The following is a 26585-nucleotide window of genomic DNA, read 5'->3' as shown; positions in this document are numbered from 1 at the left end:
CTATAACAGTAACAGCCACACAGTGCCTGTTGTGGAACCCTACTATCTACACAATCACAGCGCTGTATTTTTGGTTTGTGTTCTAGTAGGTCTATTTCTAATTAAAAAAATATATAAATTATTAAATAAATAAAATATACAACCCTGATAATATTGCTGTGTGAATACCACCTAATAGACATTGGCTATGCAATTTATTTTTCTTTGTTACTATGTTTAAACTGCAAAGTATTAAAAAGCTAAAAACGACATTGATAGTGTGATCGCAATTTGAGTCACGTTACGCCTTGATCTCCATGCAGGTTCAAATCAGGTGGGGGGGGGGCGAGCTCGGAGAAGCAACAGATACACTGAGACGTTTCTCAAAGTAAAAATCCTTCTGACTTTATTTAACTGTAGTGGTCGCTTTTATAGCGTCAGAACAAAAAACATTCCATAACATATGAGTCATCTGTATATTCAATCCTTACATCCTTACATCCTTCTTTCCCATTGGTGGAACACAAGGTATTCCCTTAGGTTTCCTTTTATGCTTAGGGGGGTTGGTCAAGTGATTGACCGCCATCTGTTCGCAATTTCAATGGACAGCAGAGCAGCTGCAAACTATTTCCTCTCTTAACCTTTCTAAAATACCCATTCTATTGTAACACATGTTCTCCTCTATAACATTTCACTCCTTGGGGCCCCAGATACATTATACATATATTTATTCCATAACAATCCCTCCTTTTGTGATTTTACCAACACCTAAATTCCAATGCTACTTCTATCTCCTGATAGCAAGGCTTCGATCCATTTCTTCACTTGATTCACACAGGTATGTAGGTGGGGTAATCTCACAACACTCTTTCATCATAATGTATAGGCCTCTGATTGAATGCTTCCCTTATTTTGCGAAATGTATAACAATTGAAACATGTAAGCAATATAAACAATATTATGAAACATATCAAGGGTTGGAATAACACATGCAGTATCTTAGTGGCAGTGGGGGAAAATCCTGTAAATATGTCATACCAGTGATGGGCACTAGAATCTTTTATTGCTGACGATAAATTTATTACTTCCCTAGCTGCTATTGTAGCCAATACTTTCACTTTACTTAGAGTTACATTATGGGCTGCTATCAATTTCTTTACGTCTTTAGACTTTTGTAACACTTGTTTTAACTCTTCCAGTGGCAAACTAAAATTTCCATAGGGCAAAGGTTCAGGTACCCATACAGTGGACATTATTTCTTCTAAAGTAGGCAGGAACACTATAGTTTGGTTCCCCCAAGTCAAATGCGTCACATTGTATAGACATCCTGAAAATGGTCCTGTGAGATTAAACTGGCTAAGGGTCTGCTTGTCGTTAGTTATTAAACATACATGCTGTGGACCTACTTCAATATAAACCTGTAGGTTAGCTTCTGGGATTATAGTGAGTGCGCATACATTATCCTGGTGCTGCATTAGACAGGGTTCATATATCCCTGACTGTTGATTACATACATATCCTTGCTCTGTTAACTGGCACAAATCTATATTCCTTGTCTTATTTTGAGAATCTATGTGTGTTCCTTTCATTTCCGGCATCCAATATTGTCCTAATAATGTCACCGGATCAATCATTACCATTGGCATAACAATAAATTTGCATAATAGAGTAGGATTTTTCACATGAAATGCTATTAGTCTTCCTGCGCACCATTTAGGTGTACACTCAGTATACTCAGGCTGGAACAATAACCACGTATCATTTCTCTCTCCTATGGGCAGAATGTCTGTCCATTGCCTAACATGACTACTAAACAATTTATTCTTAAAATTATTCATCTGTTCTTGTTGCCACATCGTTTTAAGCGTACATACTGTCCAATTTACAAAAGTTGATACATTCTGTAATGTTCTATATTCGGTTAGCATACTTTCATTAAAAACATTTAGAAACAGTTCATCTATAGCTAACCCTTTCTGCTGTACCTCAAAGGTAGTAGGTAACCATGAGGCACCTCTCCTTAATGCAGTAGATGTGTCGTCTCCCACTGAGTTTAATTTGTTCATAACTGTTTCTACCTGTATACCATTCAATACTCCTAATCCCGTTCCTACCCCTCCTAATAGCGTGTCATACCATTCTCTTTTTTTGTCTATGACAGCTGGGGGATTCAGGGAAGGAAATATTGAAGTGTACATTCTTTCTCTGCTGTTGGGTTACAGCGCTCTTACAAGTGTGTGGGATTCTTTCCAGACTTTGTACTGTTATATGTGGCTTAAAACTATCTCTTAAAATTGTTATCAAGAATACAAAATATCTTCTATTTCTTATTTGGCTATTATTCATACATAATATCATCCCATCAGTTTCTTTTATTACAATCGTAGAGTTGAGCCTCTCCTTGTTGCATCTTTCATAAGTCTTATTTATCATTTCATTTCTATTTTTACTGGTTGTATATTTCTATAGATACTGTAAATCTGGTTCATAACAACAAAACAACAGCCGTCTCTTCTTGTATGCTAATGTTGGCTGTTTTGTCTATGTGAAGGTACACAGTCCCTCCATGTGGTCCTTTTCTCCAAGTCCCTTCGGTTGTAGTCACATTTGTAGTATAACACGGGGCATTGGCCTTACAGGTGTAGTTACCCTGCTTTCTATCCACTGTGGCATTCGCCCACCCTGTCCTGAACTGTTCCAGTGATTCTGTACTGATTACGTGTACAGGAGTAGCAGTTCTGCCTTTTTGGATAAGAGCACACGCAACAACCGCCGCAACAACCGCAAAGATCTTCATTCTTCTGGCTGAAGAACCTTTTTACAATGACTGGCGTGAATCCAGCTTGCCTTTCCTTCGAGCTTCACTGAGGTGCTTGTAACGAGTAGGACTTGAAAAGGACCATCAAACCTTGGCTCAAGGCTCTTCCTCACGTGTCTTTTGACAACGACCCAATCTCCTGGTTCTAGCTTATACGTCAACTGAATCAGGACCTGGAATGGAAGCAAAGACTTGTGCATACACCTTGGTCAATTGTTTGTTCAGCGTTTATACATAATCTGTTAGTCTACCATACTGCATTTGGAGCACCTGTGGAAAATAACATCCTAATCTGGGAGCCGACCCAAATAAGATCTCATATGGGCTGAGACCTGTTCTTTTTGTGGGCGTGTATCTTACTGAGAACAAGGCTAATGGTAGACACTCGGTCCATGGTTTCCCGGTTTCTACCATTGCTTTTTGGATTTTCAATTTGAGAGTCCCATTTAGTCTCTCAACCTTCCCACTACTTTGTGGATGGTATGGTGTATGTAGGGCTTGACTTATGCCTAGAGCTGACAACACATAGTTCATGATTTCACCCGTAAAATGAGTTCCTCTGTCGCTCTTGATCACCTCTGGAACTCCATATCTGCACACCACCTCGTTGATCAGTTTCTTTGCTGTGGCTACGGCTGTAGCTTTGGTTACTGGAAAAGCTTCTGGCCATCCTGAAAAGAGATCAATACAAACAAGCACATACTCATAGGTACCAACTTTGGGTAGTTGAATATAGTCTATCTGCAGTCTCTGGAACGGATATATAGGTCTGGGTGTGTGCTTCTGTGGTACTTTTACAGTTCTTCCAATATTATGTGTTGCACAGATCATGCATCCTTGTGTAAAACTGCTGGCCATCACACTAAACCCCGGAGCATACCACACCTTGTTTACCAAGTCCATCATTGCCGTTTTTGACTGGTGTGTCTCTCCATGTGTTATTTGGGCCATCATTGGGAACATTGTCTTAGGCAGGCACAGTTTATTCTGGCATTGCCAGAGGCCATCTTTTCGTAGCGTTGCTCCTTGGGCCGTCCACTTGTCTTTTTCTTCTTCTGTTGCTTGTCCTTGAAGTTTTTGCAGTAGTTCCGGGCTTACAGCTGGTCTTGTTTCCTCTGGATCTTTTATCTGATATACGGCTGCTAACACGGGTAGCTTCTGTGCTGCTTGCTTTGCTGCTTCGTCTGCCAGGGCATTTCCCCTTTTGTCTCTGGTGAACTCACCTTAGTGTGAGCTTTAATTTTTACTACTGCTACTTCTGTGGGTAACATCAGGGTCTCCATCAAGTATTTTACAAAGTCTGCATTCTTTTCAGGTGTACCTGCAGAGGTCAAAAATTGTCTTGCCCTCCATATGGGGCCATAATCGTGTGCAATCCCAAAAGCATATCGAGAGTCAGTGTAAATATTTGCTGTCTTTCCTTCTGCATGTTGGCATGCTGCTGCCAGGGCCTTAAGCTCCGCTTCTTGTGCTGAGCGGGACGCTGGTAAGGAGGCTGCTTCTAGGACTACATCTTCGGTGGTTACTGCATATCCTGTAAGAAAAGATCCTTCTACACAATACCTTGAACCATCCACAAAGAGTATTAGGTCTGGGTTTTGGAGTGGGGTATCTTTTACATGTGCAAACCCCACTGTTTCCTGGGCCATAAGGGCCATACAATCATGTTCATCAGTTTCAGGCAAAAATTGTGACCATACTTTACCTACGTCTTCTCCCCCTTGCTCCAAAGGCAGTAAGGTAGCTGCGTTCAATGTAGTACAGCGGTGTAAAGTAACCTGCTCAGGAAGAAGAAGAGCACAAATTAATCTCAAATATCTTGCAGTGGACAAATGCTTAGGTTGTACTTGAGTTAGAATAGCAGTAATATCATGTGGTGGAAATGCCAGGACCAAATCTGAGGCCTTGTTTAACATTGAATTTACAGCAATAATAACTTTCACACATGATGGGGAACCTCGGGCCACAGGGTCTAGTCTAGCTGAATAACATGCTACCGGGCGCTGCTGTGGTCCATGACTTTGTGTGAGAACTGCAGTGGCATGTCCATTTTGTTCAGTCCAGTACAAAGTATATGCTTGCGTAGAGGTACTCCATGGATTGGTGTCACAAGCCGCTACCAAACACAACTCCTCCTCATTCAGCTGATAATCCAGAATACTTTGAGAATCTCACTTTTATCAGGTTCTGCAAATACTTGATTAATACAAAAACAAATAAAAATAAAACATTCCCAAAAACTTTACATCAAATTAACAATGTCCAGACAAGTTTTGTTTTGCCTTCTCCCTCATCTAAATCCATAAAAACTCGTGTGAGTGACGTCACATCGCCTCCTGTGTAACTTTGCTGGAGGGGGATGGTCTCTTACACATAAACCAAAATTGTACCTGATCAGTTCCTTCACCCTTCCCCCCTTTGTGGACTCTGCGAGAGTGATGTAGCAGAGTTCAAAACTACATCTCGACATAACACTAATTTAACCCCCTGTAATGTACAACAGCCTGAAACAAAAATAACTTTTTCCTGACAAACATTTGATCTTTACAATGACATAACTCATGTGTGAAATCAAAAACAAAACAATTGTAGTTAGTTATTCAATAAAACAGAAAATATTATCTCTGATAACATTAATTACTGCAAACCAATAAACAGTATAACGGTGGGGTCACATACATTTTCAAAACCCCCGTGTCTCACAGTATCTGTAGTTTAATACATCTGAATTATCAAAACACATGAAATCTGATCACATCATAGCACATAAATATCGTAACTTTTATAACCAACAGCGCTTGCGCATAAGAGAAGAAATTTATTTCGGTTTGTAGACATTACTGATATATATATATATATATATATATATATATATATATCTCAGCAGTGCATATTGAGATCCCTTTGTCTCATCAGCCCTGCAGACTGCACCCAGTCAGCCCCCCTCCTCCTCCTCCCAAACACAGCACACTTTAGAGGGGAGGGAGGGGGGTCACAAACTCGCAGCTTCTCACAACTTCTCACAACTTCTCACAATCTTAACACTTTCAATGCCGGCAAAACAACATACGTATCTGCAATCATTCATCACACCATTGTATAGGAATTATCTACGTTAATGTTTAACCGTACAATCTGACGGCCACCATCTCTATATTATGATGACGTGTTGTTTCATCAGTGAACTAAAACTGGAACTTCTGTAAATAGAAAAGACACTACAAATGACAAAATTAACAAGGTGATTATTTCATACTGATTTGGATGGGCCGGGCGTGGCCACATCAGGGGCAGGGGGGGCAGCCTCTCCCATTAGAAACAGTGCGCAGGGGGTTTCCCACCAACAATGAGGACACACTCAACATGAGGTACGGACGCCATTACCGGGCGTCGGCTGGTCCTGTTTTCTAATACATACAATATGACACAAAGTCATACAAAATATCTATATCAGCATTTAATGTTGTGTCCATTCATTTCAAGAATAAGATTACATTTCTTATCTCACCAGCAGCTGTTCTCCACCTCCCCCTTCTCTTATCACACTAGTTGATTCTAAATTATACCATATGGGAATTTACTATAAGGTCATTTGCAACATTAAAACAGCTACTACTTCTATCACTTCCTTTGCTTTAAACTTTACTTTATAAAATATGAATTTCCTCTGACAACCTCCTCGTACTACTTCTTCTGACACTTTTCTCCATGCTTCTGCTTTCCCCTGTAACTTTTTATCTTTCAACCATCCACGTTTTGTGTCACAACATTCATTCCATTTTTCTGCGTCTAACCGTCCATGGGATTCTAGACCACATGCTTTCATTAATTTTTTTTTTTTATTTTTTTTATTTTTTTTTATTTATTTATTTGTTCCCTGCGTTGCCTTTTTACCTTCTCTTTCTGCTACTACCTGTTTGGCGGTTTGTCCTTTGGGGTGCTCATCTCGTACTCTTGTTACAGATTCTAGCTACTGACAGATGAATTCCATTCTCATCTGTTTTATACAGTTTCTAGTTTCCGTACTTACTCCTGTTACAGATTTTAGCTACTGATAGATGAATTCCATTCTCATCTATTTTAGACAGTTTCTAATTTCCGTACTTACTCTTATTACAGATTCTAGCTGACAGACGAATTCCATTCTCATCTGTTTTAGACAGTTTCTAGTCTCCGTACTTAATAGGGACACCAGTTCCCCATTGTCTAGTTATAAGTGGTCGCCTATAGGCAGACCCTAAGTTATGTAGGGGGTAGTTTTCCTGATAGGTGAATTTCTGGATTTACGATCCCCTAGTAAGCTTACACCCTTTTAACAGGTGCTTGCTCACCCATATGCCATACCTCAAACTCTCGTTTGCCGTGACTGTTTCCCATAGCCCTGCTATGATGGAGGGGACTCTTACCCTTCTCTCTCAGTTTTTATCTTCACTAACAAACACTATGGCTATTGGCTGTTAGGGAAAGTCCCACACTAACTTTCTCACCTATTTTATACAGTTACTTATCCCCTCAAAACCCTTTTAAACCTTCTACTCTGGCCAGAGAATTAAATTCCTTTTATAACTAGCTTACTTTCTTCTTATTCACTTTAAACACCACTCAAGGAGATATCCTCCACACCATAACAGTAATATGACAAATATTCCTGATCCAAATAATAAGGCAAACATAAAATCAAGCTGTTCATTTGACATGCCGGATTATCGGATTGCAGAAAATTTTGGAATTTTGAGCTGAAAATCAGTGCATGATAATCCCCGCAAGTACCTCAATGCTGTACACACATTTTCGGTATTTTGCCGGATTATCAGATTGCACAAAATTTTCGATTTTCGGGCTAAAATTTAGCCTATCATAATCCCCGTAGTCACCTGAAGCATGTACACATGTTTCTGGTAATTTGCCGGATTATCGGAAGTTTTTTCCAAAAACAATTTCCTTATTCTAAAATGCATTTGTGACACAAAACTGGGTTTCTACAACATTCATACAAATACTGCCATGGAGATCAGGCACTTTATCCTGAGGGTAGGATTACATATAGACTTGACCAGATTTTTACACTAAAAATACCCTCATGTGGCCCCTCTATCCCTCAGGAGTACTACCGGGAAGGTGACCTACCAGACAGGAAGGTGCAGAGCAGAGTTTGTAAGAATTAAGTCTTCTTACCTTGCTGCAGCAGTGGTCTGCACGTTCCTTCGTCCGGGTGGTCGCCATTCAAGTCCCGGGAGATCCCCTAGGTGGGGTGCCGTCCTTCTGGTCAAGTCCCTGGTTCGGGCGCCAATTTCTGTGATCGCAATTTGAGTCACGTTACGCCTTGATCTCCATGCAGGTTCAAATCAGGTGGGGGGGGGGGCGAGCTCGGAGAAGCAACAGATACACTGAGACGTTTCTCAAAGTAAAAATCCTTCTGACTTTATTTAACTGTAGTGGTCGCTTTTATAGCGTCAGAACAAAAAACATTCCATAACATATGAGTCATCTGTATATTCAATCCTTACATCCTTACATCCTTCTTTCCCATTGGTGGAACACAAGGTATTCCCTTAGGTTTCCTTTTATGCTTAGGGGGGTTGGTCAAGTGATTGACCGCCATCTGTTCGCAATTTCAATGGACAGCAGAGCAGCTGCAAACTATTTCCTCTCTTAACCTTTCTAAAATACCCATTCTATTGTAACACATGTTCTCCTCTATAACATTTCACTCCTTGGGGCCCCAGATACATTATACATATATTTATTCCATAACAATAGGATATCACTAGAATATGTACTAGGTATAGTGTAGTGTAGTCGCCCCTTTGGGTTTCCTCCTATACAACCCCATTCATTTGGTAAGGAGGTCAAGTGTGCCTGATATAAGGCGAAGAAGCTACCACAACTTCGTTCTCAGGATTGGCTCTCTGTGTTCGGTCCCCTTTAATCCAGTCTCAGTCGGCGTACGTAAAGCCAAATTCCTTCATAAAAACTCCTCTTTATCAATCATTCGACTTCCGATAAGAAGTGATGTCATTTGATTGACAGTTAAAGGCAGGAGGACATCATTTAAAGCAGAAGGATTTAAACCACAGGAAAATAGGTGCAATCATGTTACATGTCAAGTTGTGTCTGTAACATGTCACAAATTTGTTTTTGCCTCGAAACAGACTTTAAATATGACTTTGTTGTAAATATATGGTGAGGTGTATTATACTACGGTGATTATTAATAATTGAGAGCTATGTTTGTTTTATATTCTAGCTATGCTATTATAATGTGGGAAGTTCTCTCAAGAAAAAAGCCATACGAAGGTAAATATCAATAGCACTTCGACATTAATGCAAAGCTACTTTTGTCATACATTTCTGCCATTTTGTATTACATTTTACATATAAATACAGGAAAAAAAATTAAATCCCACTTTAAAACTGCTCTGTTCAAATAGGAAGTTCAAGGGAGTCCAGTCCTTATGAACTACAGGGTATGTGTCATGAACTGTGGGTATGTGGACCCACTGGGCTGTACCGCTGTAGCGGGATAGCAGCTGGCCAACAGAGTTCCAAGTCAATGTATAAATAGTCCAAACACAAGGGTACCTGTAGTGGTTCAGACAGTAGCAACGGCTAGGCACAGATGGGACCTTGACAGCACACACCAGACGTGGTGTAATACAGCAGGCGGAACTGGTGGCACAACACGACTCCAACAGGTCTAAGGCACAGGAACAATTAGCACAGGATACAGGGTACAGGTAGCAGGGCACGGGGAACAACAGGAACAGGGTAACACTAAGGGACCATTTGCAAGACTAACATAGGAAAACACAACAACACTCAGGCAATGAGCAAAGGGGCAGGGCCCTTCTTATAGTCCAGGGTGATCTGGGAGTAATTCTTGAATTCTTGACATGTGTGCACGCGGGCTCTTGAAGTCCGGGAATGAGCTTGTGCGTGCACCCTGGTGATCACTGCAGGACAGGATGTGCTGGCATCTTCGGGGAGGAAGACAGCGGCAGGATGAAAGTGGTCTGCGGTCTGTGACTGCAGCCCTTACAGTATGCAGGGTGCGTACACAACTATGTCAACTTGGTATTAAGACCATCAAACTATACTTCACTTTGTTTCAGGATGAAGCAGGAGATTATGGGATATTAAGTATGATGAATGGTTTTTCACCTCGTCCCTAATACTGCACTCTATATCCTTCACTTTCGTATTAATAGCTGATTAGTGGTGTCTCCTACATGCTCAAAACTATGTCAGTAATCCTGGACAAGTATATATCATATTGCCTGAAAAATGGATCCTGGATTGGGAGGCAACGGTCCCTTTAAGGGATCGTTACTGAAGAGAGAGGAGTAGGAGGAGGAGATTGGCGTCAGGAATCCTGGTGCCGGAATTGCGGGGATGGGGCTTTCACTAGATAGGAGCATGGCAGGGAGCAAATACAAAAGCTGATGCTTGCCCAACTGTCCTATTCTTTATTTGTTTTGCTAGGAGCCCATCATTTGTCACAGATAGGGTCCTACAGATGGTGGCTGGTAAATGTTGGGGCCTGGCTCCTTTGAGCGGTCATCAACAGCAGCTAAGGAAAGGGTTTGATGTTCGAAGATTGAGACCTAATGGGCTTTAAAGATTGGCTAGAAGAGAAAGAGTTTGGAAATAATCATGTGGTTAGTGGATGAGAAAAAAAGGAAGAAAAAGCAACATACAGTAATAAGGTGACTTTCTCCCTTAAAATATGGACCTCACCTTTTCTCAGGTTTGTATCTTGGTTGATCCTTTCAACAGTCAGGTAAATAGAAGGTATATCATAATATAACCATCAATTCATAAATAGCTAAGGTGAAAAGCCATTGCTCATACATACACTCACACTTTCTCTTGCTTTATCCTTGAAGGTATGGTTTACTGGACACGTGTTTGTCTATGCCTGTTTCTATCGTTTTATATATTATTTTTTTTCACAATGAGAGACACATCTGGAAAAAGTTTTGTCCACAATATGACATAATAAAGTCTCAAACTTTATTCATATGGCATGTCACAAGTGTAGGCGCCATTGGACTGAGCCCCATTTTGTTTGTGCATATACAAGGAGTGATGTCCTATATATAAAGCCAGCTCTCTCTTGCAAAGTTTAGAAATGATGGTGGGAGTCTCTGAAGAGAAATCATGGTGGGCTGGTTGATAAGGCAACCATCAGACGTGAAGCCTCGTCTGCACAGGTACCTTAGCAACTGGTCTGTCCTTCCTTTTCATCAGTTCTAACCCTTAGGTGGGAGATAAACCTGGAAAAAAATGCAGCACACGTTCTTGAAATGGTAAAGCAAAAAGAAGCCTTTTATTTCACCATAGCATAGTGATGTTTTGACCCAAGCATGGGTCTTTCTCAAACAATTGCTTGAGAAAGACCCATGCTTGGGTCGAAACTTAGATATGTTATGGTGAAATAAAAGGCTTCTTTTTGCTTTAATTTTTCAAGAACGTGTGCCGCGTTTTTCCCCCATATATTGTTATTGAATTGGAGTTCGGGTGGCTACAGCTCGACACCGCTTGTACCAAATTTGTATACTGTGAAAACTTCTTTCCCTATGGTTCTGGGATTTATGATGTGCTGCTGATTTTTGCATCCTTGGGTTGGAGAGCCCGCATTTTTATAATTCGAGCTACGCTTTAACTCTATAACGCTTGCAAATATGCCTTAAGGGGCCTTATTCTAGAGCCCTGTGTTTTTACAAAGCTCTAGAATAAGTGCTGCATGGGTGTGGAGTGCTGTCTGGAGCCGGTGCTCAACTGTCCAATGACAGCTAAACTCCTTCTCTAACAGGCAGGATCGGTGGAACATCCAATCCCAGCCGTTTAATCCCTTAAATGCACCTAAGTGCTTTTACAGAGGGGAAGGCTCCCTCTGTAAGCCCATAGAGTTGCCATGGCTGCTGGGGGTCTGACAAAGGCTGAAAAGCTTAATACACTCTCATTCAGAATTATTTCAGCACATTATAGAATCAAATTATCGCATAGTCAAGTCCCATAGATGGACTAAAAATAAATTATTTTGGAGAAAAAAATTAATTAAAAAACAAACACTTTTATCACTTACAAAATGCTATATTATGGGGGGGGGGGGGATAAAAAGCAATGCCAGAATTGCTCTTTTTTGTTCATCCCGCCTCCCAAAACAAATTATAAAAAGTGATCACAAACTTGTATGTACCCCAAAATGGTGCTAATACAAATATCTACCTGTCCTGCAAAATAAAAGCCCTCATACTGCTATCCATTCGATCGATAGAAAAATAAAAAAAACTATGGGCCTTGAAAAGCTGCGACATAAATGATAAGTAGTAAAACCGCATTTTTACTGACTTGCAGATGAAAGTTATTAGGTTATTTATACTGCATGGTGAACATCGTAAAAATAAAACCCCAAAAACAATAGTGGAACGTCGATGGAAAAATAAAAAGTTAAGGCTCATGGGATGCGACTGAAAAAGAAAAAATATTACCAGACATGGAAATTACAAGTTGGAAAAATGCTGGTATTTTTTATTTCAATAATCTATATAGCAACAATTATTTGTGCGGCTTTACAGATCTAACAACTAAAAATTGGGTGAAGCAATATGAAACCACATGGTGTTTATGTCATGTTAAGAGTTTGGGACGCCCAAAGACTTCGGAAGAGACAGTGAACAGGATTTGAGCCGTGTACGAGCGTAGTACTAGAAAGTCGGTCAAACTCACCAGTATGGAACTACAGGTGCCACAAGCCACTGTATGGCGTATCTTACAAAAACGTCTGTGTTGTAATTCATACAGATTGCACCTTCTTCAGGAGCTGAAACCAGACGACAAACCGAAATGCTGTGACTTTTGCATTGACTTGCAGGGCCGATTGGAAGAGGACAAATTCTCTGACACACTGATATTCAGTGATGAGGCTACGTTTCACCTCAGCGGGAAGGTCAATCGCCACAACGTTAGAATTTGGGGCTCAGAAAAACCATGAGGTCTTAACGAACACATGAGGGACTCACCCAAAGTAAACGTGTTCTGTGCAATCAGCAGGCGCAAAGTCTACAGTCCCTTCTTTTTTTGCAGAGGATACTGTCACTGGCCACACGTGGACATGTTAAAAGAATGGCTTATGTTTTTTTGATCGAATCAGTAGCGCAATCGACTGCGCTATTGATTCTGTAAAAAAAACGGAAACCCTTTCACAATGGTGACAAACGGAAACCATTAGCAAAGTATCCGTCACCATTGAGATCAATGGTGATGCAAACTAAAAATATGGTTTCTGTTTGCCTTTCCGTTGAGGGGTTCCCCCGACTGAAAGCTCAGACGAAACCCCTCAAAAGAAACACAACGCTGATGTGAACACACCCTAAGATTTAAACTAACAGTATTGTGTAAACATGTTTATATGTCCATTGTGACTGTGGTTTTACATAATAAATAATAATAATAATATTGAAACGGAAAAAAATTTAAAATATTGACTGGTTGGACATTAATCTCAAAATAGGCCATAAGGGACTACAGCCTTGTTGTAGTCAGGTCCATCTGTTCAAAATGTGACATTAATGCATACACTTGCTGTATGACAATATGTTGTTATTAATACAGTGTTGGATAATAAATCATTATACTATATCGATATTAAAATTAATAATAATAATTATAAAAATCAGTATTAGTATAATATAATTTATATACATTACAGTAAGAATTTATTTTAATTTTTTATTGTTGTGTGTGTCTAATATGAAGGAGTGGTGATTGAACGATAGATACAGTATTAACATATATGATTATTTCAACAGGTGCCACCAACCCAATGCAGATCATGTTCAGTGTAGCAAAAGGCAACAGACCAGACACTAGCGAGGAAAGTCTGCACTCTGATATTCCTCACAGGGACTTATTTGTGTCTTTAATGCAAAGCGGATGGGCCAATGATCCCAATGATAGACCTGCTTTTCTAAGTGAGTATAATAACCCAATGACTGTCCTAATGTTGAAGCCAGAGGTGGAATTTTTGAGGCAGATTTTCCTCTGCCCGCACTCCGATCTTCGCTGCGTTTTTCGCCCGCGGCCATTTAGCGCCACAGGCAGAAAATGCAGCTAAATACGCTTTATCTGCCTCCCATTGATGTCAATGGGAGGTCAGAGGCGTAAAAGCCCGAAGATAAGGCATGTCCCTTTTTTCCCGCGAGCCGGTTTTTCCGCTCGCAGGAAAAAAACGCCTTTGCATCCCATTCAAATCAATGGGAGGCATTTTCGGACGTTTTTTGGCACGTTTTGCGGCACGGTTTCCGCGTCAAAAAAACTCGCCAAAAAACTCTGTGTGAACTCCCCCTAAAACTCCATCAACATGTATTGTACTGAAAATTGTCACAAATATTCTCTGAAGAAGCCACACCGAAAATCAGCAACCATTCTGCAACGCCTAAATTATCATATGCAACATAATTCACACATAAATCACAAATTAAACTTTTGCAGTGCACCTTCATGCTACAGCTGTATGCAATTGACTGTAGCAATATAGCCACAGACTTGAGCTAAGGCTGAATTAGACTGTGTCACATGCACCATATTTGCCACTGTTTTCTTACTGGTTTTGCCATTTTTTTTAAGTAGCAGAAAAGTATTTTTCCTATTATTTGCACAAAAAAACATGAAAAAAACAAAGCCAAATCAGCACTTGTTAACACAACTTTAGTATGTGCTTGGTAGTATTTGTCACAACACTTGCTTATATTTTCACTACATAAAAAATTACTTTTACCGATCTTAGGGTGTAGTATTTTTGTAATATTATTTCCATTGTGTAATTCTGGGGTCCCCAACAGCGTGTGAGCCACTTTGATGCCCAAATTCGTAATACTATGACATTCCTGCTGCCACCATTGCACAATAGCAACTGCAGCTGCCAACAGTTGGGGAGCTACACGTAGGCGCTACATGGAGAAACATATGCAGCTCCCGATATACTGGTCCAATATACTACATCTACTTTGCACATCCCCAGCTTCTTCCACAGCTGTATTGACAATCTTACTGACATTTAATCATCTCATTGCACGGCTATACTTGGAGGAGTAGTGGTTCTGCCCACTGAGGTTTCGAATTTCGGCTACTTCAGTAGTGTCTACATTTCAAGGTCATGGAAAAAGTATCTAGTTTATATGAATTTGCATATGAATTATGACAACACTTAATTTGTATTTGTTTTTAACAAAGAAGTTCCCTGTCCCCCGCTCTGCTAGAGAATGGCTAAAAATTGCAGAGAAACGCCTCTTTTTAAGGAGGTTATGTGATGAAAATAAAAACTATTTATTATTTTGCGTTTGTAAAAAAAAGAAACTTTCTAATAAACTTTATTTTTCAAATCTGCACAGATCGCAGGTTTTCATTCCCCGTCGCGTGGACCCCGAAGTTTGGAGCTGCCTTTGTTGCTGTGACATGTTGACACAGGTTCTGGTAGAAGGAGCTTCCCCCTCCTCTCTCTGTGTCAATGACGCGGATAAAGGGGCTGGCTGCCTGGCTCTATTCATCAGCTAAGCCAGCCCCTCCACCGTCATGGCTGATTCAGAGACCTAGAAGGGGGCTGACTTAGCTGATGATTTGAGCCAGGCAGCCAGCCCCTTAATCCAAGTGCATCGACACAGGCTTCCCCAGAGCCTGTGTCGATGCATCACAGCAACAATGGCAGCTCCAAACTTCCGGGGCCACGTGACGAAGACTAAAAACCTGCAATCTGTGCATGTTTGATAAACACAGTATATTAGAATTTTTTTTTATTTTACAAAAGCAAAATATTATTTTTTCTTTTTGTCGGACAGTCCCTTTATTAAGGCACATGAGAATAAAGCATGCCCCTTTTGTGGCCCAGTTCAGGGGACAGTCGTGAAAATCATGACTGTGGGCAAGTTTGAAAGCAGGTTAGAAGGCTGTGTTTAGTCTGCGAGCAACCACAAGTCACTTTTCTTTTACTTTGATTTACGTGTTCTACAACTACCATTTTATTAACCTTTTTGCTTCTCTTTTATTGACCTTGTTTTCAGAATGTTTATTGGAACTTGAGCCAGTCATTAGAAAATATGATGATGTCTCAATGCTGGAAGGGATATTGCAAATAAAAAAAGTAAGTACCCACTTTCTACAGCTAAATGATGTAACATGTACCATATTCCTTGATGCTGTTTCTTATATTTTTTTATTAATGCACTCAATTATATTTAGGGTATATTCACACTGCCTATTTTCAGCCATTTTTTGGGCCGTATTTCCCCTGAAAAACATCTGAAAATACGGGGGCTGAAAGCCTCAAAACATCTGCCCTTAAATTTCAATGGGAAAAACGGCGTTCCGTTCCCACGGGCAGTTTTTACACGGCCATTTTCAAAAATGGCATGTAAAAAAAGCCTCGTAAAAAAGAAGTGCATGTCACTTCTTGAGCCGTTTTTGGACCGTTTTTCATTGGGTCAATAGAAAAACAGCTCCAAAAACAGCCATAAAAAAACGCATCAAAATACGCTTGATGCTTAAAGAACGGCTGAAAATCAGAGGCTGTTTTCCCTTTAAAAACAGCTCTGTATTTTACACCTGTTTTTAGTCTAGCATGTTAACACAGCCTTACTCTACATTGAGAGGATGAGTTCTGAATTTGTCCCTGAATCAAATTATCTGTTATTTGTTTTACTATAGCGTTAGATCTTTTTTTTTTTACACAGGCCATTAATCAGCCAAATGAGCGTTCATAGTAACGCTCGTTCCCGATTATTGGCCCACATAAATGGGCCTTAACAACCCACCACTCAGCTTCAGCATCAAATACTCATTTACCTGCCTTAGGCATTGTGTTTAGTCCCTGTTTTTTGTCTTCTGGTTCAGACTTAAGGCCCCTGTACATGAGCCGATAACCGGTGAACAAGCACTTGTCAGACACTCGTTCCCAATTGTTAGTTCATATAAATATGTCATCAGCAACCACTAGCTGTAGTATATAGTGCAAGTGATACAACGATCGCTGGTTCAAGTCCCCTAGGGGGACATATAAAAAACAGTGAAATAAAGTTTTTTTTAATGTGCAAAAAAAAATATTAAAAGTTGGAAAAAAAAAAATTTTCCCTTTTTTTCTCTAAAGTAATGTTCAAAAAAATAACATAACATTAACATAACTCGTATCGCCGCATCCATAAAAGTCTAAACTATTACAATATAATGTTATTCAACCCGCATGGTGAACGCTGTAAAAATGAAAATGCCTGAACTGCTGGTTTTTCGACGCCTTAGCGCCCCAAAAAGATTGGAATAAAAAGTGATCACAATGGTGCATGTACCCCAAAATGGTACCCATAAAAACTACGTTTGCACCACAAGAAATAAGCCCTTACACCGCTCAATCGACAAAAAATTAAAAAGTTATGGCTCTCAGAATGTAGTGACAATAAATATATATTTTTTAACAACACATTATATGGTACATTAGAAGGTGCCATGAAAAACTACAACTCCTCCTGCAAAAATCAAGCACTCATATGGCTATGTCGACGGAAAAGTAAAAAAGCTATGGCTTTTGAAATCCGGGAATGAAAAAACAAAAATTAAAAATTAAAACTTGCCTGGTCATTAGGGATTCATGCTTTTACATTCTTAGGCCCCATGTACACGACCGTATTTTCATCTATCCACAAATACTGTCGGTAAATACAGGTCCGTAGTCATCCGTTATTTATCCGTATATATGGAACGGTAGCCGCAAATACGGTCCGTAATGCATCTGTATTTGAGCAGTATATATGGATCCATAAAAAAAAGGGAGGCTGCAAATGATGTCACCAACATGTTGCATAGCAACGCTTCCGTAAATACGGACGGTTTAATACGGATGCACATCCGTAGCCATCCGTATTTATGGAAGCACCCATAGGCTTCTATGGGATTGTCTGTGCTGTAATTACTGACAAGAATAGGACAGGTTCTATAATTTTTTTCAGCACAGACACCCATCCATAAAAATACTGAAAAGTGTCCGTGGCCAATAGAAATGAATGGGTCCGTAATTACGGATGAAAAATATGGTCGTGTGCATAGGGCCTTATACTATATCTGCAAGTGATCTGATAGCAGCAGTAACTCTGGGATAACCACTTTACATGGAACGTCCTACTGGTCGTAACAAGCTAGCGTAAATTACTGTATTATATGTGAATATATGATATCTACTTTTCCAGGCAAGAAACAATATTACCTGTATTTCTACGCCAAGTCAGCCTGTGGAGGAATATATACATCCTTTAAGCTCAATGCAGAGCAGTTGTCCGGTAGGTGATATTATGCATCTTTTTATTTTTATGTGTAAAGAAATGGCAGAAGTTGCCTGTGGAAAATGCCAGGGTCACCTGGTAAGAAAACATTTTGGGGCCTCCTTCTGCAGTCAATGGCATGCCCAGAAGGGTAGAAGAACAATACAATTCCAGAAAGGAATATCAGGCTACACTATTCTGCACGGAAATAACAACGGAAACCTGGCAGAGCGAAGGCTAACTAATGCCAACTGATGGTAATTGACATCTCATTGGACAAAACTCAAGCATGCACTTCTGTACGACATAAACAAGGCACCACAAGATCTAGCAAACTGGCACCGTGGTCCAATGGACTCTCTAACAACCTTAAAATACTTTTGCGTTACTTATCATGTTGGGTGACCTGCATGTGACCACTAGCAGAATATTGGCCACCTCTTGCCCTCCTTCTGAAATGTCAGTGACTAAAAGAGCTCATGCAGCCGAACTTGGCATACACAGGGGTTAGGAGGAACTCCGCTTTTCCCACTCTTTCCCCTTATTTTGTCCCTTCATATCGTCTCTGCACCCCCTTCTACTGGGTATGCTGCATCCGATCACAGCACAGCATACACTACAATGGTGGCTGCAGCAAATGCTGACGTTCAGTCTGTCTTGCTGCCTTAACTGTCCGCTAGCACTAAAACTTTCGAGGGAATAAACACTATAGGGTGCTGTGTGTCAGGCTACTGGAAAATCCTTGAGGAATCCCCATTCCCAAAGAATCAGGTATCCTCCTTCCTACTAGCCTGTTGTACCACGGCCATACACCCATTCACAGTAGATAAAGGACATACGACAGAAAGACACAAAGTCAAATGAATAATTCTAACACAGAAAATTGAGCACAAAACTCCAGAATGACACACAAAGGAGGGAAGCATCCACGCTATGCCGTCTTTCAGGCTATGTGGTTACTTTTATTACTATACTTCATTACTTTTATGAACATGAACACAAAAAAGCCTAAAATGTGCGTTATCTGCAGTCAATTTTATTTTCAATATTACACATGTATCTCTACATAGAGAAAAGTTGTCTTGTTTTACTTTCAAAGCTATAGTACTATTTTTATCACTTCCTGGAAATAACTTTCTTTCGACACAAAACAACTGAAACCAGTTAAAAGACGAAGTCACATGAAAGGCTTGACTGAGAATTACACAAGAAAAATCCTCTTGTAGCCCTAGTCTAAGGCCCAGTTCACACAGTTTTTTGGCACTGATTCTGACACAGATTATGCGTCAGAATCAGCGCCAAAAAAATGTCCCAAATCTCCCCCATTGATTTCAATAGGAAGCAGAAGGGGGTTTTTTACCGGGCGTTTTTTGACCGCTCGCAGAAAAAAAAAGTGGCATGCCTATCTTGGAGCATTTTCCGCCTCTCAATCTCCTTTGAAACCAATGGGAGGCAGAAAACCACATGCCGCTCATTTGAAACTTTTTTTGTTGCTGTTTTTGCATTTAAATCATTAAAAAAGCACCAAAAGATTCTTCAAAGAACACGTAAAAGAAGCGTCAAAAAAGCATCAAATAAAGGAAAACATTTTGAGACAATTTTTTTCTGCCTGGCAAAAACCTTCGTGTGAACTTACTAATAATAGTATGAATGGAGGAGGGTGATATCACAGGAAATGTGAGGATAACCATATTGTGTTCAGTATGTATGAAAATAAACCTAGATCTTTTAGGGCCAGTTCACACTGAGTTTTTTTACACATTTTTTGATGCGGAAACCGCGTCGGAAAACGCAGCAAAAAACGTCCGAAAATGCTTCCCATTGATTTCAATGGGAGGCGGAGGCGTTTTTTTCCCGCGAGCGGAAAAACCGGCTCGCAGGAAAAGGAAGGGACATGCCCTATCTTCGGGCGTTAACGCCTCTGAACTCTCATTGACATCAATGGGAGGCAGAGAAAGCGTATTTCGCGGCGTTTCATGCCCGCGGCGCTCAATGGCCGTGGGCAAAAAACGCCACAACAATCGGCGTGCAGGCAGAGGAAAATCTGCCTCAAAATTCCAAATGGAATTTTGAGGCAGATTTTCCTCCTGCAAAAAACTCAGTGTGAACCCAGCCTTATGAAGCAGCATTCTGTCTCAATGAATCGGTGACAAATTTTCCAGTAAGAAATTAGTAATATCATCATTTCAGTACAAAGCCTTTCAAGAAAAGATATTCGAACTGAATTTGTCTCATGATTTTACTTTCGTCTTTTGTTTGCATTAGGTGTCCAGTATAAATTGTCCTAGCAATATTTCCAGATGTCCCAGTTTACCAGATGGTATGTATCTAATAACAAAGCCCTTTATTATGTTATTGTTCTAATGCATCTAACATAAAAATTATTCAGCTTGATTAAAAATCTACTTGTTTGTGTCTACTGCTCTTAAGCAGTCATATGTTTATCTATGGTAACAGACTACAAACAAATTCTGTGTAGTCTGATGATGCCGTCTCACTGAACCTCCATCTGTCCCACTTCTTGCTAATGTACATTTGGTAGATTGCAAGAAGAAGGTGATGAATGGAAAGGAATGTGACTGCAGTAGAATCCCTTTCAGTTTAGCCGTTGCTCTCTACTTCTATGAACACAAAGTTTCTTCCATCAGAAGGTATTTTTAGGTAGTTTTTTATTTTTACCTTTTAGATGGGATACAAATCTACACCTGATGATATAACAATTGAATACTGCATTGTTATGCATGGTTCTGGTGCCTGTATATTTTAATATCAATTTGTGATTTAAAATGAGCTTTTGCAAAATCACGTGTCCACGTCAATTTTTCTACTTCTGATATGCACGTCTTTAAACAATAATATCTTTGCAACCGCTTTGAATATCACAACTATTTTGACTTTGTTTTTTTACAAGACTTATGAGGTTTTCATTTTCTAGATTTGTTAAATGAATTCTGTTTTTAATTTTTATTATAAGCAGACAAATCACAAAAAATGTGAAAAAAACACTTGTTTTTAGTTTTTTTTATATATATATTTATATTATATGTACATATATATATATATATGCTGTTGCAGCTCTGTAACAATTAGTCTGCTTCTCTCTCCTGGATCGCTGTGAGGGGAGAGCGAAGAAGGCTAAGGATGGGTTCCCTCGGTATGCATACACTGCGTAAAAATCACACAGCATGTCCGACCTGGAACCCGCAGGACATTCCGTCTGAAAAATCGCACCACATTGTGGTGCGATTTTTCAGACGGAAATTCTGCTGCCCACTCCCTCCATTGAAGTCCGCTTCAGCCTCTCTGGATGACGTTGCAGGTCATGTGACACTTCAGCCTGTGATTGGCTGCAGCGCTCATATGGGATGCAACGTCATTCCATTCCAGGAGGCCGGATTGCAGGAAGAAGGAGGGCATTCTGGGTAAGTGTGATTTTTGCGGTGTAACCGATGTAATTGCGCCGCAAAAGTCGCAATGTTTGGCTTTCTGTTGCGGATTTTGCATCCTTATTGAATTCAATGGGGAAAACCCACAACGGAAAATCAACAAAAACGCATCATAAATTGACATGCTGCGGAGTTCAATTCCGCACCGCAGGTCAAGTTATTAACGTTACGCTGCGTTTTTTTCTGCAGCTTGAGCATGAGATCTCACCCATTTTGCTGCCACCGTAAATGCTGCAGAATTTCGGCACACAATTCCATTGCGGAAATTCCGAAGCGTTTACGCCACGTGGGAACTTGGCCTAAGGGCTCATTCAGACGAGCGTAAAACTCATCCGTGTGCTGTGCGTCAAAATAACGCACAGCACACTGACCCATTGATTTCAATAGGGCCATTCACAAATGCAGGAGTTTTCACGCAGCATGTGTCCGTTGTGTAAAACTCACTGCATGTCCTATATTGGTGCGTTTTTCACGCACCTACGCGCCCATTGAAGTCAATGGGTGAGTGAAAATCACGCACAGCCCACGGATGCACATCCGTGAGCTGTGCGTGATTTACACATCAATTCAATTGAAAATATTTTTTTTTTTAAAAAGACGTGCTTTGCTGTAACGCATGCCCCTCGCAAAGCACACTGATGCATAACGGACCAGATTCACGCGCGTGAATATTATACGCTCTAATGTGATTGTAGCCTAAGAGTTCAGAGCTGCTTGAAAAGTTTGTTTAGCAAACAAACTCTTCGATGATGAGTCAGTCATGGTGATCATCAGCTCATTATCTACCCAGATAACGATCTTACCGGCTCGCTCGGTTATCTCTGGGCAGAAGTCGTGGACCGAGGGAGAAGAAGGGGGGTGCCGGCAAACGGGGGAGAGAGCCAGGGGACAAAAGTACAGCAGTACAGTACAGCACTCAGTGTGAGCAGCGCTGTACTTATATTCGTAACCCGTACTCAATTCTTTAGATACTTACAACTCAGGCACGCGTTGAATTTGCAGTGTGTAGTCTCATTGAAAATCAGCGTGTGTCCGTTGCGTACAGCACAGCTTCAGTGTGAGCAGCGCTGTACTTATAATCATAGTTTCATTAAAAAAACACATGGTTGTTTTATAAAACTATGAGGCAGAGGTGCTGACACTTGTAGAGAGAGCCGGCGCATAGATTAGTGCAGAGCTGCTCACACTGAAGCAGCTCTGCACACATTAAACCCTGATGGCACGCTGCCAACGTTTATATATACTTGAAAACTGCACGGGGCATCAGCAATTGGACCGTATGTTGCCATATGACAGTCGTGAAGGGGTTAAAGAGGACCTATCACTAGGTCCTAAAAAGGGAACCATCAGTCTCGCTGTACTCCTGCTGTCTCCTGGACTCCAGCGGTAGTAAGGTGATACTGATGGTTCCCTTTTAAATACTAGTCATCGTCCCCCGTTCCTGAGATATGTCCCCCAGTTGCTTTCGTGCCAAATACGCAAATGAATCCCTGGCTAGCCAAGAGGGTGTCAACGCCAGTGATTCTCCTGAGGTGGCGCTACCTCACAGTCTCTGACGCTGTCCTAACAGTGTGAGGCTGCTTTACACACACTGTCCTAACTCAGCATGGTCTCGCGAGACTATAGTGTCAAAAGTACCAGATGCTACAGAAATTTCAAGGACTCACCCCTAGACATCTTTATGTGTAAGAAGTAGCAGAAAGGACAAACACCTCAATGGGCATTTGTAAGACCGGTAGCTTCGTCCTATTCAGAATTCGATATACCCCATATATATAATATGCTGCCATTAACCAACAAAATAATGTAAGGACCAAAAGGATAAGAGTATTTAACCAACAAGTCAGAACAATAATAACAAGCCAACGCAGGTGGTTAGAGGGTTCATATACAGTGAAGGAAATAAGTATTTGATCCCTTGCTGATTTTGTAAGTTTGCCCACTGTCAAAGACATGAACAGTCGAGAATTTTTAGGCCTGGTTAATTTTACCAGTGAGACATAGATTATATTTTTTTTTTAAAACTGAAAATCACATAGTCAAAATTATATATATTTATTTGCATTGTGCAGAGAAATAAGTATTTGATCCCTTTGGCAAACAAGACTTAATACTTGGTGGCAAACCCCTTGTTGGCAAGCACAGCAGTCAGACGTTTTTTGTAGTTCATGATGAGGTTTGCCTACATGTTAGATGGAATTTTGGCCCACTCCTCTTTGCAGATCATCTGTAAATCATTAAGATTTCGAGGCTGTCGCTTGGCAACTCGGATCTTCAGCTCCCTCCATAAGTTTTCGATGGGATTAAGGTCTGGAGACTGGCTAGGCCACTCCATGACCTTAATGTGCTTATTTTTGAGCCACTCCGTTGTTGCCTTGGCTGTATGTTTCGGGTCATTGTCGTGCTGGAATACCCAGCCACGAGCCATTTTTAATGTCCTGGTGGAGGGAAGGAGGTTGTCACTCAGGATTTGACGGTACATGGCTCCATCCATTCTCCCATTGATGCAGTGAAGTAGTCCTGTGCCCTTAGCAGAGAAACACCCCCAAAACATAATGTTTCCACCTCCATGCTTGATAGTGGGGACGGTGTTCTTTGGGTCATAGGCAGCATTTCTCTTCCTCCAAACACGGCGAGTTGAGTTAATGCCAAAGAGCTCAATTTTAGTCCTAAAATTCTCCCAATCACTCTCAGAATCATCCAGATGTTCATTTGCAAACTTCAGATGGGCCTGTACATGTGCCTTCTTGAGCAGGGGGACCTTGCGGGCACTGCAGGATTTTAATCCATTACGGCGTAATGTGTTACCAATGGTTTTCTTGGTGACTGTGGTCCCAGCTGCCTTGAGATCATTAACAAGTTCCCCCCGTGTAGTTTTCGGCTGAGCTCTCACCTTCCTCAGGATAAAGGATACCCCACGAGGTGAGATTTTGCATGGAGCCCCAGATCGATATCGATTGACAGTCAGTTTGTATGTCTTCCATTTTCTTACTATTGCACCAACAGTTGTCTCCTTGTCACACAGCGTCTTACTTATGGTTTTGTAGCCAATTCCAGCCTTGTGCAGGTCTATGATCTTGTCCCTGACATCCTTAGAAAGCTCTTTGGTCTTGCCCATGTTGTAGAGGTTAGAGTCAGACTGATTAATTGAGTCTGTGGACAGGAGTCTTTTATACAGGTGACCATGTAAGACAGCTGTCTTTAATGCAGGCACCAAGTTGATTTGGAGCGTGTAACTGGTCTGGAGGAGGCTGAACTCTTAATGGTTGGTAGGGGATCAAATACTTATTTCTCTGTGCACAATGCAAATAAATATATAGAATTTTGAATATGTGATTTTCTTTTTTTTTTTATATATAATCTATCTCTCACTGGTAAAATTAACCTAGCCTAAAAATTCTAGACTGTTCATGACTTTGACAGTGGGCAAACTTACAAAATCAGCAAGGGATCAAATACTTATTTCCTTCACTGTAATAGTGATGATCTGCACTCAGGTGCAACACGATCAACATCTGGGTACATAACCTGAATACAAATTTCCCTTTTGATAAGCGCTTTACTGATGATTAAGATCAAGCTGAATAATTCCTGTTAACAATGTATCTAATTCTTAAAATGTGATTTTAAAAGCCGCTTAAATGTTTCCCTGGCATCCATCTTTATATATTCAGCCTATCCCGCAGCCCATACTGCATAGTCAGGGGCGTAGCTAAAGGCTCATGGGCCCGGGTGCAAGAATTCAGCTTGGGCCCCCCTACCACTCCCCAACACCACCATCATCATCAGACCCCTGCGCGCGCCTATGCCCAGACGCCTTGCCCAACAGCCCCCATAGTATAATGGCCCATAGCTGCCTCCACACAGTATAATGGCCCATAGCTGCCTCCACACAGTATAATGGCCCATAGCTGCCTGCACAGTATAATGGCCCATAGCTGCCTGCACACAGTATAATGGCCCATAGCTGCCTGCACACAGTATAATGGCCATAGCTGCCTGCACACAATATAATGGCCCATAGCTGCCTGCACACAGTATAATGGCCCATAGCTGCCTGCACACAGTATAATGGCCCATAGCTGCCTGCACAGAGTATAATGGCCCATAGCTGCCTGCACACAGTATAATGGCCCATAGCTGCCTCCACACAGTATAATGGCCCATAGCTGCCTGCACACGGTATAATGGCCCATAGCTGCCTGCACACGGTATAATGGCCCATAGCTGCTTGCACACAGTATAATGGCCCCCATAGCTGCCTGCACACAGTATAATGGCCCATAGCTGCCTGCACACAGTATAATAGCCCATAGCTGCCTGCACACAGTATAATGGCCCATAGCTGCCTGCACACAGTATAATGGCCCATAGCTGCCTCCACACAGTATAATGGCCCATAGCTGCCTGCACACGGTATAATGGCCCATAGCTGCCTGCACACAGTATAATGGCCCATAGCTGCCTGCACACAGTATAATGGCCCATAGCTGCCTGCACACAGTATAATGGCCCATAGCTGCCTGCACACAGTATAATGGCCCATAGCTGCCTCCACACAGTATAATGGCCCATAGCTGCCTGCACACGGTATAATGGCCCATAGCTGCCTGCACACGGTATAATGGCCCATAGCTGCCTGCACACGGTATAATTCCCCCATAGCTGCCTGCACACAGTATAATGGCCCCCATAGCTGCCTACACACAGTATAATGAACCATAGCTGCCTGCACACAGTATAATGGCCCCTATAGCTGCCTGCACACAGTATAATGGCCCCCATAGCTGCCTCCGCACAGTATAATGGCCCCCATAGCTGCCTCCGCACAGTATAATGGCCCCCATAGCTGCGGCGTTCATGGCTCACGGGCACGGCACAGTGAATTCTGGAGCAAGGGGCCGTCAGCTCCTTGCTCCAGCATTGAATTAAATTGTATCTGTGTCCTGCACAGATACAGTACTTGGAACATGAACATCGTTTAGTGGCTCGCCACCCCCCCAGAGGTCTTCACACGACGCCCCAAGGGAGTCGCGAC

The 26585-nt window shown here is 41.3% G+C and overlaps 1 protein-coding gene across 1 annotated transcript in view; it reads left to right on the top strand.

Annotated features, from left to right (window-relative positions):
* The window catches only part of RIPK2 (receptor interacting serine/threonine kinase 2), a 66467-nt gene that overhangs the window by 29060 nt on the left and 10822 nt on the right, over nucleotides 1-26585 (top strand). The window contains exons 5-9 of the mRNA XM_075828073.1: nucleotides 9044-9093; nucleotides 13611-13772; nucleotides 15858-15937; nucleotides 18030-18119; nucleotides 20367-20421. Coding sequence (XP_075684188.1) covers nucleotides 9044-9093; nucleotides 13611-13772; nucleotides 15858-15937; nucleotides 18030-18119; nucleotides 20367-20421 — 437 coding nt within the window. The remainder of the gene's footprint in view (nucleotides 1-9043; nucleotides 9094-13610; nucleotides 13773-15857; nucleotides 15938-18029; nucleotides 18120-20366; nucleotides 20422-26585) is intronic.

The sequence above is a fragment of the Rhinoderma darwinii genome, chromosome 5, assembly GCF_050947455.1.
Source record: "Rhinoderma darwinii isolate aRhiDar2 chromosome 5, aRhiDar2.hap1, whole genome shotgun sequence".
Taxonomy (NCBI): Eukaryota; Metazoa; Chordata; class Amphibia; order Anura; family Rhinodermatidae; genus Rhinoderma; species Rhinoderma darwinii.
Note: the sequence above shows the minus strand (reverse complement) of the source record. Positions and strands in the feature narration are given on the sequence as shown.